This window comes from Cololabis saira, chromosome 12 (assembly GCF_033807715.1).
Source record: "Cololabis saira isolate AMF1-May2022 chromosome 12, fColSai1.1, whole genome shotgun sequence".
Classification (NCBI taxonomy): Eukaryota; Metazoa; Chordata; class Actinopteri; order Beloniformes; family Belonidae; genus Cololabis; species Cololabis saira.
This window is the reverse complement of record NC_084598.1, coordinates 31983131-32001317: the sequence shown is the minus strand read 5'-3', so window position 1 is coordinate 32001317 and position 18187 is coordinate 31983131. Positions and strand designations below refer to the sequence as shown.

General features: G+C 42.4%; 2 protein-coding genes across 2 annotated transcripts; both read left to right on the top strand.

Annotated features, from left to right (window-relative positions):
• Nucleotides 1-4840: 4840 nt before the first annotated feature.
• On the top strand, nt 4841-6895 carry LOC133456543 (lysozyme g-like). Its single transcript, XM_061735039.1, has 5 exons — nt 4841-4976; nt 5428-5505; nt 5608-5804; nt 6443-6593; nt 6673-6895. The coding sequence occupies exons 1-5, from the start codon at nt 4973-4975 to the stop codon at nt 6804-6806; spliced, it is 564 nt and encodes a 187-aa protein (XP_061591023.1). The 5' UTR covers nt 4841-4972; the 3' UTR covers nt 6807-6895.
• Nucleotides 6896-9609: 2714 nt separating this feature from the next.
• Nucleotides 9610-11659, top strand: LOC133456542 (lysozyme g-like). The gene is made up of 5 exons (XM_061735038.1): nt 9610-9733; nt 10186-10263; nt 10366-10562; nt 11212-11362; nt 11442-11659. The coding sequence occupies exons 1-5, from the start codon at nt 9730-9732 to the stop codon at nt 11573-11575; spliced, it is 564 nt and encodes a 187-aa protein (XP_061591022.1). The 5' UTR covers nt 9610-9729; the 3' UTR covers nt 11576-11659.
• Nucleotides 11660-18187: the final 6528 nt, after the last annotated feature.

The window sequence follows — 18187 nt, the reverse complement described above, 5'->3', positions numbered from 1 at the left end:
TTAATTTGTTTTATTTTTTTATTGAGATTAAGTTATATACGAAGAACATCAGACAAGTGCTCCAATACATATGTAACAAAAAAATAAATATACAATTCCAGTGAAATTAACAGAAGAAGAATGGAAAGGAAATGGAAAGGAATGAATGACTGAAGGTTAGTCTTTTTTTTTTTTTTCTTCACTTCTTTATTTCAAATTGTCAACAGAACATTATAAAACCAACAAAACATACATAGAAACAGTTGATGCCAGGGGAACAGTCACAGACAGAAATTATAGATCAGTTCAAAAAAATGTTATACCTAGTAGTACATAACTCAGAGGTTCGGATGGCTTTTCTATTTTTAGAATATTGGATTGTTGCCATGTATTGTTTGAATTGTGAATATGAAATTTTGCAAGTAACAGAATTAAATTTATGATGTAGTATTTATTTACTTTGCTAGAGGTGTAAGAAAAGAATCCAAACAATACATTTTCATATGAGAGGGAGAAATCATAGTCATCAAATTACACGAGATGGGGCAAGACCAAAATAAATGACATAAGTCTTCTGCAGACAGTTTACAAAATGAGCAGACCACATCAATGTCCTTTTTGTGACTGAAGGTTTGTCGCAGCTTGTACTACATACATCAATGACGTTACAGTCAGAGGTTTTGGGGGGGGATGTGTTGCAGGCATAACATTTAAAAGTGGATTGAAAAAAAAAAAAGGTCTCTGCATTTAACCCATCTCTAGAGACTAGAGAGCAGTGGTCTGCCATATGAACGGCGCCCGGGGAGCGGTTGGGGTTGAGGGCCTTGCTCAGGGGCCCAGGGTGGTTGACCTGGGTTGCATTCTGGGGGCTTGAACCTGGTCCTCCAGACTCCAGTCCACTTCTGTAACCACTAGGCTACCACTCCCCAAGAGCTCCACTGAATATTCTTGATACCAACATGGCTACCAATTATTTAGTCCATAATTAGTCATCGATCATATAATTGATTTTCTCTGCCCCTCTTTTCTTTCTCAGTAATATGTTGCTGTAATAACTGCAATAACTTGTAATAACAGTGTGGTTGTTTTTCCCTCAACTGCATAAATAATTTCAGCCTCACGGGGGCGACATTGGCCAGGTTCACATCTGGCTGCTTACCCAGGGGCGCTTCCAAAAATGTTTCATAGGGGGGGCCAGATGGGGCCACTTAAATTCTTGGGGTGGACACCAAAACTATAAAGCCATCATTACAGGATTTTTATTATACTGTTGTAGTATACAGGCTCAGAAATACTTAAAAGAAACGCCTACTGATATACTTAGGTTTACTGTGTTACATTTAATGTGACTAATGGTCCAATGTGCATGGAGTAATAGTACTACTGTGAGTGATGGCAGATCAAGAGCGGCTTCCTGGGCCTGGCTGGCTGTGCATTTGGCCCAAATGATTTGGGATGAAATGCATAACTGACGATACAATCTATGTGACCAGCAAGTGTTTTTTTTTTGTTTTTTTTTTTTAATTGAGGCAAATGGGGTGGCCATGCAAATTTGTAGGGGGGGCCGTGGCCACCCCCTGGTGGCGCCACTGTGCTTACCTGACATCACAACTAGAGTACTATAGGGAGAATTTACGTTAAATACTAGAAAACACGGTTAAATACTCGCCGTCAAAATACTGTTAAAAATCATCAAAACACCATTAAAACACTGTTAAAACAGCGTTAAAAACATGCTTTTACAAACTGACAGTAACAAACAGTAACTTGCGCATCAAAAACTCATAACTTAGCCACTATAATAAAGAATAATATATATGTCAGGGGTGGTTCAAGTCCCCAATTAAATACTTTCGAGGGTGAGCAGCGCTTAGTAACCCACAACAAAAAGCAGGGGTGCAGCAACAGACATTTATTGCTCCAAGACGGTTATAAAATCAGGGGTGGGGGAGTCACTAAAAATAGAACTGTTTCTAAAATGGCCAATCCATAAAAGGTTAAAGATGAACAGTCTCAGTCTTTCTGGGCTCACTGTCCTCCAGTGCCCTCTCAGTGCCCCCTCCCTGTTGGCCCACGCCAACAGGGATCCCCGGTCCGAGTCCGCCGGGGGCTCCCCAACCACCTGGGCCCCCATGGGCCTCTGTACGTCCGTCCATCCTCCTCAGCTCTGCCCATTCTCCGTCCAGCCACTCTTGTTCCTCCACTTTGTTCCTCCACTCTCGACCCTCATGGGCCTCTGTCCGTCCGTTCAATCTCCCAGCTTGAATGTCTGCCTTGAATATATAAGGGGAAGGAAACCCTCCCCTCGTTCACCATTGGTCTAGGGGGGCCAGCCTGCAGTGGTTTATTGGCCACTGCAGCTGTCTGTCAGGATTCAGTTGATTGTGTTCAGCTGTGTCTAATCAACTCAAACAAAAGGTAATTGCATGCCAACTCAAAAACAGAAAAAGTCACATTTCAAACAATAACTAGACAAAGCAACAAAACATGCATGCAAATAAAATGTTACACTAAAATTCCAAAACAATAAAACGATTAAACACAGCCTGACACCCAGCCTGACATCCCCCCACAGTTTACCGTTGGCAGTCCCTGTCAACAATCCCCATGTCCACCAACAGCAGCCTCCAGCGGTTCCTTATCCCAGCAGCTGCAGCCAGCTCTCCGCAGCGTCCAGCAGCCCCACCAGTAGCCTCCGGTGGTCTCGTGCTGCAGCCAGCTCTCCGCAGCGTCCAGCAGCCCCACCAGTAGCCTCCGGTGGTCTCGTGCTGCAGCCAGCTCTCCGCAGCGTCCAGCAGCCCCACCAGTAGCCTCCGGTGGTCTCGTGCCGCAGCCAGCTCTCCGCAGCGTCCAGCAGCCCCACCAGTAGCCTCCGGTGGTCTCGTGCCGCAGCCAGCTCTCAGTAGCATCCATCAGCCCCACCAGTAGCCTCTGGTGGTCTCGTGCCACAGCCAGCTCTCCGCAGCGTCCAGCAGCCCCACCAGTAGCCTCCGGTGGTCTCGTGCCGCAGCCAGCTCTCAGTAGCATCCATCAGCCCCACCAGTAGCCTCTGGTGGTCTCGTGCCACAGCCAGCTCTCAGCAGCATCCAAAAGCCCCACCAGTAGCCTCCGGTGGTCTCGTGCTGCAGCTAGCTCTCAGCAGCATCCATCAGCCCCACCAGTAGCCTCCGGTGGTCTCTCTTGCTGCATATGGGCAAAGGTCGCATCACTGTTACGATGGGCAAAACATCCTCAGGGCTTGGGGCAGAGGGCCTTCTTTAAGGCCCAACAAAAAACGGGCACCAGGATAAATTATCATTTTAAAACTTTGTGGGTACCCAGCACTGCTCACGAACTCGAATCCCGCCAACAACGCCAAATGTCACAGGGGTGGTTCAAGTCCCCAATTAAATACTTTCGAGGGTGAGCAGCGCTTAGTAACCCACAACAAAAAGCAGGGGTGCAGCAACAGACATTTATTGCTCCAAGACGGTTATAAAATCAGGGGTGGGGGAGTCACTAAAAATAGAACTGTTTCTAAAATGGCCAATCCATAAAAGGTTAAAAAAGGTTAAAGATGAACAGTCTCAGTCTTTCTGGGCTCACTGTCCTCCAGTGCCCTCTCAGTGCCCCCTCCCTGTTGGCCCACGCCAACAGGGATCCCCGGTCCGAGTCCGCCGGGGGCTCCCCAACCACCTGGGCCCCCATGGGCCTCTGTACGTCCGTCCATCCTCCTCAGCTCTGCCCATTCTCCGTCCAGCCACTCTTGTTCCTCCACTTTGTTCCTCCACTCTCGACCCTCATGGGCCTCTGTCCGTCCGTTCAATCTCCCAGCTTGAATGTCTGCCTTGAATATATAAGGGGAAGGAAACCCTCCCCTCGTTCACCATTGGTCTAGGGGGGCCAGCCTGCAGTGGTTTATTGGCCACTGCAGCTGTCTGTCAGGATTCAGTTGATTGTGTTCAGCTGTGTCTAATCAACTCAAACAAAAGGTAATTGCATGCCAACTCAAAAACAGAAAAAGTCACATTTCAAACAATAACTAGACAAAGCAACAAAACATGCATGCAAATAAAATGTTACACTAAAATTCCAAAACAATAAAACGATTAAACACAGCCTGACACCCAGCCTGACATATACATAATAATAATGTCATAATCTGTGTATATATCAAGGCAACGGATCCCCTTGACTTCGTATAGTACAATATCCGTGGTGCTCACACAGAATTATACCATTTCCATGTTGGTGCCACGGAAAATAGTTTTGAGAGGTCGTGGGGATTTCACTGATTTTTGTGAGATCAGGTTGGAGGAAATGCTTAAAGGGAAATACTGCAGGATGGTCCTGCTGCTGGAGTTTCAGAAATCCCAAACTGTTTTATATACTCTTTAGTATCTCAGATATGTTTTATTTCAAGTTTGAGCAGTCAACATATTGTCGAAAAAGAAGGGGAAAGCCCACTCCCCACTCCCTACTTCAGTTCTTCTCACTTCCACAAGTTCAATAACGACTTCAGAAGTCACAAACTGAGTTTTGTAAATTCCTTGATCTAATTTAATTGAATCTGGTTTTAAGAAGTCCAAGTACTGCGGTTGTCAAACTGGATCTGGTTTGTGTTTCACATGTAAAAAAAAAAGAAAGAAAAAGAAACTGTGAAAATGGCTCTTTTAACATTTTCACAAATTATATTAATGTTTTAAAGGTTCTTTAATTTCTAAGAGATACTTTAATCTTAGTTTTGGGAGTATTGTGTGGGTTTTTTTTTTATTGGACCTGGTTTAAGGTGTTCGAATATACTGCAGAATTAGCAATTTTTTCTCCATGTGACTTGTGTTGGACTTTGTTTATTCATGTGGATGTCACGCCATAAAAAAAAGAAAGAGAAAGTGAAAACAAACTAAAACGGGTATAAATCCTGATCCAGTGCATTTGCAGGACAGAGCAGGAAGGTGCAGAGAGTTTTTTCCACTTCAGCTGACAGGGGGCATCACCAGAGGAAACCAGAACAATGAGTAAGTACGGTTACTGAACTTCTCTGTTAAAAACCGTCTCAACTGCCGGAGAAAAGAAAACAAACCAAACTGGATATCACTGAAGTTGTATAGTTTTTACTGTTGTGTAATGCTGACAACAATGTTTAACCATAATGGGATGGAATGTGGGGATATATGAAAAATGTTCAACTTTACAGCAGAAATAATCATATTCACAGCCACACACACAATAAAATGATGTTGGTGTCCATTATTAAATTTCATAGGAATGTCTTTGGGAGCACTCTGTTTTGTAAAAGTTTAATGTGATCGCAAGTGGGAGTGTAGGGGTTGTAAAAATCCCTTTAAAAGCACTGATAGCTGTTTGTCCAATGTCCACTTCTCCTTTTACAGTCCAATGTAAAGATCCAGAGGCATATAAATAAATCACTGTGCTGATATTTGTGTGTAATCACTTGAACTTTTGCAGGTTATGGAGACATCGGGAGGGTTGAAACCTCTGGAGCTTCACAGGGAACGGCTCAGCAGGATAGACTCAGTGTTTCAGGTAAACAGTTGAGTCCAGCGGTGCTCGAGACCTGCAGAAAGATATTTTCCATCTCCAGTGTTTCGGTATAAACACACTGTTGCTCTGATTTATTTCCCTCAGGAGTGAGTGCATCATACCAAATGGCCCAGATTGATGTTGGTAGAATGGCGAGATACAAATCAATGATCCAATGCGTTGGAGGCAGATTTGGAATCGATCCAGCTATTATCGCTGGCATCATCTCCAGAGAGTCCAGGGCCGGAAATATTCTGCAGAATGGCTGGGGGGACCATGGAAATGGCTGGGGACTGATGCAGGTTTTGACAAATATTGTTTATCTCATATCTGGGCATGCACAAACAATTAGTTAAAAAACCCTACTCTGGATTCAGACCTATGTGCAACTGTCTCATTTTCATCGTCTTCTCCGTCAACCTATAAAAAGATGGCTTTAAGTCACGTGATTCATTGGCATAGCAAGTCCGTCGGTCCTGCGGAATTTTGCCAATTTAGCAACTTTCACGCTATATATTTAGTGAGTTTTCAAACCTCTCTAGTGACAAATTTAGCCACTTATTCAGGTCATATTGGAGAGTCTAAAGCACATTTCTTTTAACCCGTTTCTCAGTGAGCAGCAGGTGCTACCGTGGGCGCTCCAAAACAAGAACATCTTTAGGTTTTGACAAATTAGAGCGATTGCTGCTACCGAGAAAATAGTCAACATAGGATGAAGGCAGCGTTCAAATGATTGTTTAGATACTTTCAAACTGAGCCGTTTTCATTACAGGTTTTTCTTTGCGATATTTGGGTGCCGGAGAATTGCAATGTCAATTCTAAGCAAAAACATCTTGATCCTTATTTTTTACAGAATGGTGCGGAGCCATTCATGTCCTAGATCCTCCCACCACATTACACTGACATCAGTATTCACCCGATGTTTGCTCCATCTCTGTAGGTTGACGTGAGTCCACGAGGAGGTGGACACACCAAACAGGGGGACTGGGACAGTGAGGAGCATCTCTCCCAAGGCACAAAGATTCTCGTTTATTTCATTAATCGCATCCAGAACAAATTCCCCTCTTGGAGCAGAGAGCAGCAGCTGAAAGGTTCGTTTTATTGAATCAGTGAATTTGCACGGAGACAAGATTGGTTTCCTCAGCTGCATCTTTAATCTTGTCTTGGCAGGAGGGATAGCGGCCTACAACACGGGGGATGGAAGGGTCAGCTCCTACCAAAACGTTGATGCCTGCACAACAGGTCACGACTACTCCAACGATGTTGTTGCCAGGGCTCAGTGGTACAAAAGAAATGGATATTAACACCTGGAAGTGATAAAAATCTAAAGATGAGAATGAAAAAAAAAACATCTGTGTGCCGTTTGGTGATAAATAAATGTAATTCCAAGCAAGCTTAGAAATTGTGCTTCTATTTATTGCTTTTTTGACGTTTATAATTTATTCCACAAAATATTTATGTGTGCAATTCTTAAGTCTTAAGTCTTATTTACAATCAAACTGGTCGACTGATTGAAATACATTCAAGTATTATGGTCCAGAACGTATCAAGTGTGTAGGTACTATCCATTCAGTATATACTCTAAAATGACCACAGGCGTTGGAGTTTTACATGGTTACAGATATTGCTGAGTAAAGTGTTTAACTGATAAAACTCTCTACTGTCACCGCTGTTATCAACCAGCTGCACTGGGTGTGGTCGTCAGTGTAAGAGACCACGTGATTTACCTATAACTGCGATGTTTGAACTCAGTGCCTCCCTGTGCTTGTTGGCAGTCAGGTCTTTTTCTTGTAAGTAACATGGTTTTACTGAAGTTTAGTTTCCACATCTGAGCAGCAGTGGAATCTGAGAAGAATCCCACATGAAAAGTACAACTCTGCTCATTTTTTTACTTTTATCGGACTCTATGTAAACTCTAAAACAGGTAGCTTGTTTGGTTTGGTTAGTAAGAAAAGTCATCAGAGATGCACGAGGAACTGAACATTTGCTCTGTAAAGTGCACTTAAACACACGCAGAGATTTGGGATATTTTAAATATCAGCTTCATTTTGACGTTAAAACGTCTGAGAAAGTTCAGCTTAACTTCATTTCCTAATCGGAGGGAAGTGAAATGATTTGCAGCTCGCAAGTGAAGTGCGTATTAAGTTCCCCCACGACTTGGCGCCCACACCCTGGGTGGGGTTGGCGAAAGGTTTGCATGTTCTCCCCGTGTTCCCTTGGGTAGCAATGTGAGCTACCCTCACAAAAACATGCAACAGTCCTGGGCTACATGCCCCCTATGTCCAGCTCGGGTGCCAGATGGGGTGGGGAGGATCCGGCCCGAATAATGTGATCCTTCCACGCGCTACGTCCGGCCAGAGAAGCCCCACCCTGTCTGGTGAAAAGAAGAACTGCTGTCCGAAAAGGCATGCAATGACTTTGCTGCCTTTTTCACAAACAAAATATTACAGATAAGACAAGCAATGTGCAGCTCCAGCTCAGGAATGATAACACTTGTGCCTTCCATCCTCTTATCAATCTGGGACATTTCAGCCTCTTAGATTATACAACCCTAACGGAAACGGTTTCAAAATTAAAGCCCACAACATGCTGTCTTGATATTAGCCTTTAAACTTTTTTAAAACAGTTTTTAACTACATAGCTCCGGATGTTTTGCAGATAATAAATACTTCTCTTCAAACAGGCCAGTTTCCCCGGGCCTTGAAAACTGCAGGGCTGGGGACGTGGGGGTCCCACTCGGAGGGCCTGGCTCTGCCTGGGTGGGGGGATAGTAAGATCTGAAATGAGGATGTTTGTACAGATCTGATCAGGATTGATGTAATAAAAAAATAAAGTTACAGTCAGAGGTTTTCATAATTTCATAAAATTCCAGTGAAATTAACAGAAGTAGTGAGAATGGAATGGAATGAATGGCTGAAGGTTAGCCACAGCTTGTCAATCAATAAAGTTAACAGTCAGGGGTTTTGCGGGGGATGTGTTGCAGGCATAACATTTAAAAGTGGATTGAAAAAAAAAAAAAAGGAGGTCTCTGCATTTAACCCATCTCTAGAGACTAGAGAGCAGTGGTCTGCCATATGAACGGCGCCCGGGGAGCGGTTGGGGTTGAGGGCCTTGCTCAGGGGCCCAGGGTGGTTGACCTGGGTTGCATCTGGGGGCTTGAACCTGGTCCTCCAGACTCCAGTCCACTTCTGTAACCACTAGGGCTAGGCTACCACTCCCCAAGAGCTCCACTGAATATTCTTGATAGCAACATGGCTACCAACTATTTAGTCCATAATTAGTCATCATATAATTGATTTTCTCTGCCCCTCTTTTCTCTCTCAGTAATATGTTGCTGTAATAACTGTAATAACTTGTAATAACAGTGTGGTGGTTTTTCCCTCAACTGCATAAATAATTTCGGCCTCACGGGGGCGACATTGGCCAGGTTCATATCTGGCTGCTTACCTGACATCACAACTAGAATACTATAGAGAGAATTTACGTTAAATACTAGAAAACACGGTTAAATACTCGCCGTCAAAATACTGATAAAAATCATCAAAACACCATTAAAACACTGTTAAAACAGCGTTAAAAACATGCTTTTACAAACTGACAGTAACAAACAGTAACTTGCGCATCAAAAACTCATAACTTAGCCACTATAATAAATAAATATATACATAATAATAATAATATAAATAACGACTTCAGAAGTCACAAACTGAGTTTTGTATATTCCTTGATCTAATTTAATTTAATCTGGTTTTAAGAAGTCCAAGTACTGCGGTTGTCAAACTGGATCTGGTTTGTGTTTCACATGTAAAAAAAAAAAGAAAGAAAAAGAAACTGTGAAAATGGCTCTTTTAACATGTTCACAAATTATATTAATGTTTTAAAGGTTCTTTAATTTCTAAGAGATACTTTAATCTAAGTTTTGGGAGTATTGTGTGTGTTTTTTTTATTGGACCTGGTTTAAGGTGTTCGAATATACTGCAGAATTAGCAGCCGCTCAAGCAGCTGTAGATTAAGGATTCACAGGTTGTTTTTTTTTCTCCATGTGGCTTGTGTTGGACTTTGTTTATCCATGTGGATGTAACGCCACAAAAAAAAGAAAGAGAAAGTGAAAACAAACTAAAACGGGTATAAATCCTGATCCAGTGCATTTGCAGGACAGAGCAGGAAGCTGCAGAGAGTTTTTTCCACTTCAACTGACAGGGAGCATCACCAGAGGAAACCAGAACAATGAGTAAGTACGGTTACTGAACTTCTCTGTGAAAAAACCGTCTCAACTGCCGGAGAAAAGAAAACAAATCAAACTGGATATCACTGAAGTTGTATAGTTTTTACTGTTGTGTAATGCTGACAACAATGTTTAACCATAATGGGATGGAATGTGGGGATATATGAAAAATGTTCAACTTTACAGCAGAAATAATCATATTCACAGCCACACACACAATAAAATGATGTTGGTGTCCATTATTAAATTTCATAGGAATGTCTTTGGGAGCACTCTATTTTGTAAAAGTTTAATGTGATCGCAAGTGGGAGTGTAGGGGTTGTAAAAATCCCTTTAAAAGCGCTGATAGCTGTTTGTCCGATGTCCACTTCTCCTTTTACAGTCCAATGTAAAGATCCAGAGGCATATAAATAAATCACTGTGCTGATATTTGTGTGTAATCACTTGAACTTTTGCAGGTTATGGAGACATCGGGAGGGTTGAAACCTCTGGAGCTTCACAGGGAACGGCTCAGCAGGATAGACTCAGTGTTTCAGGTAAACAGTTGAGTCCAGCAGTGCTCGAGACCTGCAGAAAGATATTTTCCATCTCCAGTGTTTCGGTATAAACACACTGTCGCTCTGATTTATTTCCCTCAGGAGTGAGTGCATCATACCAAATGGCCCAGATTGATGTTGGTAGAATGGCGAGATACAAAACAATGATCCAACGCGTTGGAGGCAGATTTGGAATCGATCCAGCTATTATCGCTGGCATCATCTCCAGACAGTCCAGGGCCGGAAATGTTCTGCAGAATGGCTGGGGGGACCGTGGAAATGGCTGGGGACTGATGCAGGTTTCGACATATATTGTTTGTCTCGTATCTGGGTATGCACAAACAATTATGGTAGTTAAAAAACCCTACTCTGGATTCAGACCTATGTGCAACTGTCTCATTTTCATCGTCTTCTCCGTCAACCTATGAAAAGGTGGCTTTAAGTCACGTGATTCATTGGCATAGCAAGCCCGTCGGCCCTGCGGAATTTTGCCAGTTTAGCAACTTTCACGCTATATATTTAGTGAATTTTCAAACCTCTCTAGTGACAAATTTAGCCACTTCTTCAGATCATATTGGAGAGTCTAAAGCACATTTCTTTTAACCCATTTCTCAGTGAGCAGCAGGTGCTACCGTGGGCGCTCCAAAACAAGAACATCTTTAGGTTTTGACAAATTAGAGCGATTGCTGCTACCGCTGTTGAGAAAATAGTCAACATAGGATGAAGGCAGCGTTCAAATGATTGTTTAGATACTTTCAATCTGAGCCGTTTTCATTACAGGTTTTTCTTTGCGATATTTGGGTGCCGGAGAATTGCAATGTCAATTCTAAGCAAAAACATCTTGATCCTTATTTTTTACAGAATGGTGCGGAGCCATTCATGTCCTAGATCCTCCCACCACATTACACTGACATCAGTATTCACCCGATGTTTGCTCCATCTCTGTAGGTTGACGTGAGTCCACGAGGAGGTGGACACACCAAACAGGGGGACTGGGACAGTGAGGAGCATCTCTCCCAAGGCACAGAGATTCTCGTTTATTTCATTAATCGCATCCAGAACAAATTCCCCTCTTGGAGCAGAGAGCAGCAGCTGAAAGGTTCGTTTTATTGAATCAGTGAATTTGCACGGAGACAAGATCGGTTTCCTCAGCTGCATCTTTAATCTTGTCTTGGCAGGAGGGATAGCAGCCTACAACACGGGGGATGGAAGGGTCAGCTCCTACCAAAACGTTGATGCCTGCACAACAGGTCATGACTTCTCCAACGATGTTGTTGCCAGGGCTCAGTGGTACAAAAGAAATGGATATTAACACCTGGAAGTGATAAAAATCTAAAGATGAGAATGAAAAAAAAAACCATCTGTGTGCCATCTGTTTGGTGATAAATAAATGTAATTCCAAGCAAGCTTAGAAATTGTGCTTCTATTTATTGCTTTTTTGATGTTTATAATTTATTCCACAAAATATTTATGTGTGCAATTCTTAAGTCTTAAGTCTTATTTACAATCAAACTGGTCGACTGATTGAAATACATTCAAGTATTATGGTCCAGAACGTATCAAGTGTGTAGGTACTATCCATTCAGTATATACTCTAAATTACCACCGCCGTTGGAGTTTTACATGGTTACAGATATTGCTGAGTAAAGTGTTTAACTGATAAAACTCTCTACTGTCACCGCTGTTATCAACCCGCTGCACTGGGTGTGGTCGTCAGTGTAAGAGACCACGTGATTTACCTATAACTGCCATGTTTGAACTCAGTGCCTCCCTGTGCTTGTTGGCAGTCAGGTCTTTTTCTTGTAAGTAACATGGTTTTCCTGAAGTTTAGTTTCCACATCTGAGCAGCAGTGGAATCTGAGAAGAATCCCACATGAAAAGTACAACTCTGCTCATTTTTTTACTTTTATCGGACTCTATGTAAACTCTAAAACAGGTAGCTTGTTTGGTTTGGTTAGTAAGAAAAGTCATCAGAGATACACGAGGAACTGAACATTTGCTCTGTAAAGTGCACTTAAACACACACAGAGATTTGGGATATTTTAAATATGAAGCAGCTTCATTTTGAGGTTAAAACGTCTGCGAAAGTTCAGCTTAACTTCATTTCCTAATTGGAGGGAAGTGAAATGATTTGCAGCTCGCAAGTGAAGTGCGTATTAAGTTCCCCCACGACTTCGGCGCCCACACCCTGGGTGGGGTTGGCGAAAGGTTTGCATGTTCTCCCCGTGTTCCCTTGGGTAGCAATGTGTGCTACCCTCACAAAAACATGCAACAGTCCTGGGCTATACATGCCCCCTCTGTCCAGCTCGGGTGCCAGATGGGGTGGGGAGGATCTGGCCGGAATAACGTGATCCTTCCACGCGCTACGTCCGGCCAGAGAAGCCCCACCCTGTCTGGTGAAAAGAAGAACTGCTGTCCGAAAAGGCATGCAATGACTTTGCTGCCTTTTTCACAAACAAAATATTACAGATAAGACAAGCAATGTGCAGCTCCAGCTCAGGAATGATAACACATCCTGTCTTGATATTCTGCCTTCAAACTTTTTTAAAACAGTTTTTAACTACATAGCTCCGGATGTATTGCAGATAATAAATACTTCTCTTCAAACAAGCCAGTTCCCCAGGCCTTGAAAACTGCAGGGCTGGGGACGTGGGGGTCCCACTCGGAGGGCCCGGCTCTGCCTGGGTGGGGGGATAGTAAGATCTGAAATGAGGATGTTTGGACAGATCTGATCATGATTGATGTAATAAAAAAATAACAGAATAACAGAACAGAAGTAGGGAGAATGGAATGGAATGGATGACTGAAGGTAAGCCGCAGCTTACCATCAATAAAGTTAACAGTCAGGGGTTTTGCGGGGGATGTGTTGCAGGCATAACATTTAAAAGTGGATTGAAAAAAAAAAGGAGGTCTCTGCATTTAACCCATCTCTAGAGACTAGAGAGCAGTGGTCTGCCATATGAACGGCGCCCGGGGAGCGGTTGGGGTTGAGGGCCTTGCTCAGGGGCCCAGGGTGGTTGACCTGGGTTGCATTCTGGGGGCTTGAACCTGGTCCTCCAGACTCCAGTCCACTTCTGTAACCACTAGGCTACCACTCCCCAAGAGTGCCACTGAATATTCTTGATACCAACATGGCTACCAATTATTTAGTCCATAATTAGTCATCATATAATTGATTTTCTCTGCCCCTCTTTTCTTTTCTCAGTAATATGTTGCTGTAATAACTGTAATAACTTATACTGTAATAACAGTGTGGTTGTTTTTCCCGCAACTGCATAAATAATTTCAGCCTCACGGGGGCGACATTGGCCAGGTTCACATCTGGCTGCTTACCTGACATCACAACATCCAATTCAGTGCAGCAGTTGGGCCGTCACCCTTTCGTACAGGGAACTGGGATTTGTTTTATTCATTTAAAAGTGTCAATAATGACTGTTCACAATATTTTGGCTATTTTTCAGACCAGCGGTTATTTTGAGTGACGGCAGTTGACCAAAACTGTCAGGAAAGGGCTTGTGATTAAAGATGGGAACAAAGCAGAGAGCAGCTGGCCTTGTAAAACACACGTTCATCACGGGAGAAAACCTCTGCTAACATAATTCCTTCTAAAACCACCTTATTTCTTAATGAGCCCCATCTCCGTCCATCTTAATGGACTTGACTTACCACTATCCAAACCTGAGTCCATCTCCATTGATCTCCATGTTAAAATGTCGTGCTTTGCAGCAATAAACATATTGACAGACTGGCGGGTGCATATTTTCTCACATCAATAAAATTATATAAAGCAACACATTTATGTATCATTAGAAGAGCGAACTTTTTTGCAAAACCAGCACCAGACTACCAGAGCCTCCTGTACAGCGGTCAGATACCATGTGAGAGCAGAAGCACGAGAGCAGGCTGATACCTAAAGGGTTAAATCCAGAAGTCATTTCTGATTTTGCCACCAAAACCACATTTGAAGTGAAAGCTGCCGCCGCAAACATTCAGCGGCAGGTCAACCGTAGAGGGCTGCACTGGGATTGGGTCCCGCAACGCAAATCTTGCGGGAGTGGGTGGTTTGAACTTTGCTGCGGGCGGCTAAAAAAAACACTGCGGGATCCTGATGTAGTCTAGCGACAAGATGGAAATCAATGACTGCGTTTACATGCACTCAATAACCCTTTTAAAACACGAATTTTGGCAATAACCCGAATTTGCACGGCCATGTAAACACTGATAACCCCTTTGAATAACCCGAATTTGCTCATATTCCGGTTTTTAAAAACCCAAATATGACCCCTGGGTTACTCCTTTTAAAACCCGAATATATCGGAATATCCCGATCAAACGGAACAGGAATGTGTTTTCTGCGCATGCTCTGTTCGCAAGGAATCCTGGTCTTTTGAGTCCAGGAAGTTCTTATAAACACGTAGAAACGCAAGACCACGCCACACTTTTGGAGTGAGGAGGAGACTAATCACTTCATAAATGTAATGAAGGATATGAACATTTTGGCATTTGTAGACGGTAGAAAGTACGGGGATAGCGAGATTTAAAAGAAGGTGAGCGAAAAGTTGCGCAAAGCAGCATTTGTTTTAAATTTGGATACAGGAAGAAGAAGCGGAAATGACGGGAATTGCGTCGTCATGTTCTCCGCGCGTTGCTGGTTTGATGGGGATATCCCAAATGATTAATTACCATCTAAACGGAATATTCCGAATGTTTCAGTAACCGGAATATTAGCAATAACCCGAATTTTGACTGCATGTAAACGTCGTCAATGTGGCGCATCTTGGAAGAGAGACGCACGGGATTGGGACCGCAGTCGGTCAGCAACATTCTCTCCCTCCACAGCAATGTAATGGCCATGTGGTTAATTTGTTACAGTTTTTCTCAGTCGCTTTGGTGCTATTCTCAGATCACTCTTAACATTTGCACAACACTTAGTGCATTTCTCAGAACAATTATCACAAACTGCAAAACCTAGTGGATGACCTGCAAAAGCGCGTCACTTGCTCAAAATGGATTGTCTATCCCTCAAAAGCAAGTACTCATGTCAATGAAACTGTCAGTGTCGTCAAAATGAGAAGTCCTGTCACCATCGTTTATGAGCATGATAGTCAAATGGCTTTGTCATGTTTTCATTAGGACACTATATTCTCTAAGAGTTTTCTAATGTAAAAAAAAAGGTCAGGACTTGGTGACACTACCTGAAAATGCTCAAGGCAGAACTATACACTACTTGTACAGCCATTTGAAAACTACAGTAAAGTTACACATTGCTGTAGTTAGGGGAGTAACTGAGTACAAGACACTGAATATGTATGTTTCACATTTTTACTGTATGCTCTTTGCAATTCTACAGCATTGTGCAAAAGAAAAATACACTACAGTCACTAATTTACTGTAGAACAAACATAAGAAACACCTTTTTGGTAAAGCTGTGCACAAATGTGAACAATACACTATAGCAGTACATATTCTAACTGAACATAGGTACAGTAAATCATTCTGGCACATCCAGACGTTCCTGTCTGTCTGGCCACATATTTTCATCTACATCACAACGGATATCATCCCTTGCAATGCAACGAGGAAAGTATGTTCTGGAGTGGCAAATCCACCCTCTGCATGAATCTGCTGTGATGTCGTCACATGCTGCATCCATGGCTGCTAGCAGGGCCATTTGTGTATGTGGACGCCGGTCATAAACCTTCCACCTCCAAGCAGAAAAAAACTCCTCAATCGGATTAAGGAATGGGGAGTAGGGAGGGAGATACTCGACCAGCATCCTGTCATCATGTGCAGCAAACCACTGCCTGACCAGAGGTGAAAGGTGAAAACGGACATTATCCCATACAACCACATAATTGCTCTGTTGGCCTCCACCCCTCTCATTCTTAGGGATTATATCCCTGTAAAGAGAGTCTAAAAAAGTGAGCAGGTGTTGTGTATTATATGGACCAATGCGTGGGATATGGGTGAGGACTCCATTCTCCGAGATGGCTGCACACATTGTGATATTTCCTCCGCGTTGGCCTGGGATGTCAGTGGTTGCAACTAAATGCTTCACACACCTCCTCATGAGTGAAAACTGAAGTTCACCTGAGAGCAATTGTTCAATTTAGAGAGATTTCCAGGAAAAAATGATAAAGAAAGGTATTACAGTAAATTAGCTTGACACAATTTGATAACTTGTTCAACAATTTTGTATGTAATGACTAAAGCAATGAAATGAGGACTATTAGTTTTTTAGGAAATGACTATTCAGCGTCCATAAGTATAGTTCATTTTGACTGACATGACATAAACAAATGATAATGTTGTAAAACAGCAGAGAATTGTATGAGAGCAACTGATACATGTCCAAAAGCATTTGCAATTTGTTCAGAGGAAGGAGAAACTGCTACTATGATGTGGACAAAGGACTACATGTTGTGGAGGTTGAACTAATAGTTATGAGAACTTTCATTCTGATCTGAGAATAGCACCAAAGCGACTGAGAAAAACTGTAAATTAATTAGTTTCATTCGTTAGCTTTGTTTATATTATGTTATTTATTTGTGTTATTTGAGCCACTCCCAGCCTACTCTCGTTGCTATAACCTCAATCACATAATTGATGCGTGCGCGAAAGGCGAAAAAGCTTGTGCAAAGATGGCGATGATGGATTTGCAACTAACTTTCGGTCAGGTGGCCTATGAACTGTCAATTATCCATCAAGTGTAATGGTGATAAAATTCCTATTAATTCTGATTAACAAAGGCAAGGCTTGGATTCATGATATTGTAACAGTAAAAAAAAAACGAACTAATATCATAATCCATCACTTTATATGTTTATGACTTTATATATTTTTATGGCCTCGGCCATTGTAAGCCCATGATTGAGAACATGGTCTACAAGTGTAGCTCTTATCTCATCAGGAACGCGTATATGTCCTCGGCCTCTTCTGCCTCTTCCTCCGTTTTGCCTCCCAACTCCTCCGCCACGCAGCCTCACTCCTCTTCCTCTTCTTCTTCTCTCTGGCTGTTGACCCCGTCCAATTCCTTGTCCTTCCATTGTCAGACATTGTAACGTTGTGTTGTGCTCCGGCTATATGTATACTTGCCAGCTGATAGTTCATGAGATGCACCTTTGAGCTATTTCAGAAAACTGGTTGATCATTGGTTGATCTAATGCTTGACATATTTCCCTTCATTACAGAAAGTCAAGATTCACCTGAGATCAATTTACCAATTCAGGCCAGATTTAGAAACAAAGTCTAATTGAAATGTATAGAAATATGCTGACATATTATGACAACTTGTTCAACCATTTTGCATGTAAAGACTTATGCGATGAACTAATGCCTAAATGTTGTGGGGGGTGAGACTATTCAACAGAGACCTATTATAATACATTTTGATCAACATGACATAAACAACTGATAATGTAGGAAACAGCAGAACATTGTACATTATCATTTGCATGGATGACAAATGCATTTGCAACTTGTTCAAAGACATGAGAAACTGCTTTTTTGATGTGCACAAGTGACACAATGATGTGAAGATTTAACAAGTAGTTTTGAGAATTTAAATTCTGTTCTGAGAAATGTACCAAAGCGACTGAGAAAAACTGTAATATTTGTATTTTCTAAGTCAACAGCACCCTCTAAAGGAAATGGGAAGCTTCGCACCTTTAATGAAAGTCCTGAAGGCCAGTATGAGAGAAACCGTCACCCAACGATACATGACGAGGGCCAGCAGCAGCAACGCTACACTGTGAAGAGCAGTCGTAACCAGTGGAGACAATAACACGACCAACCAACTGGATTTTTATTATTGTTATTATTTCATTTCTCAGAAAACATTTTGGCATGTCACAGTAGATAACAGCATGATAAGCAATAAAATAAATGATATGCAAAATACTTTTGACTGCTTTTGTTGTGAGGT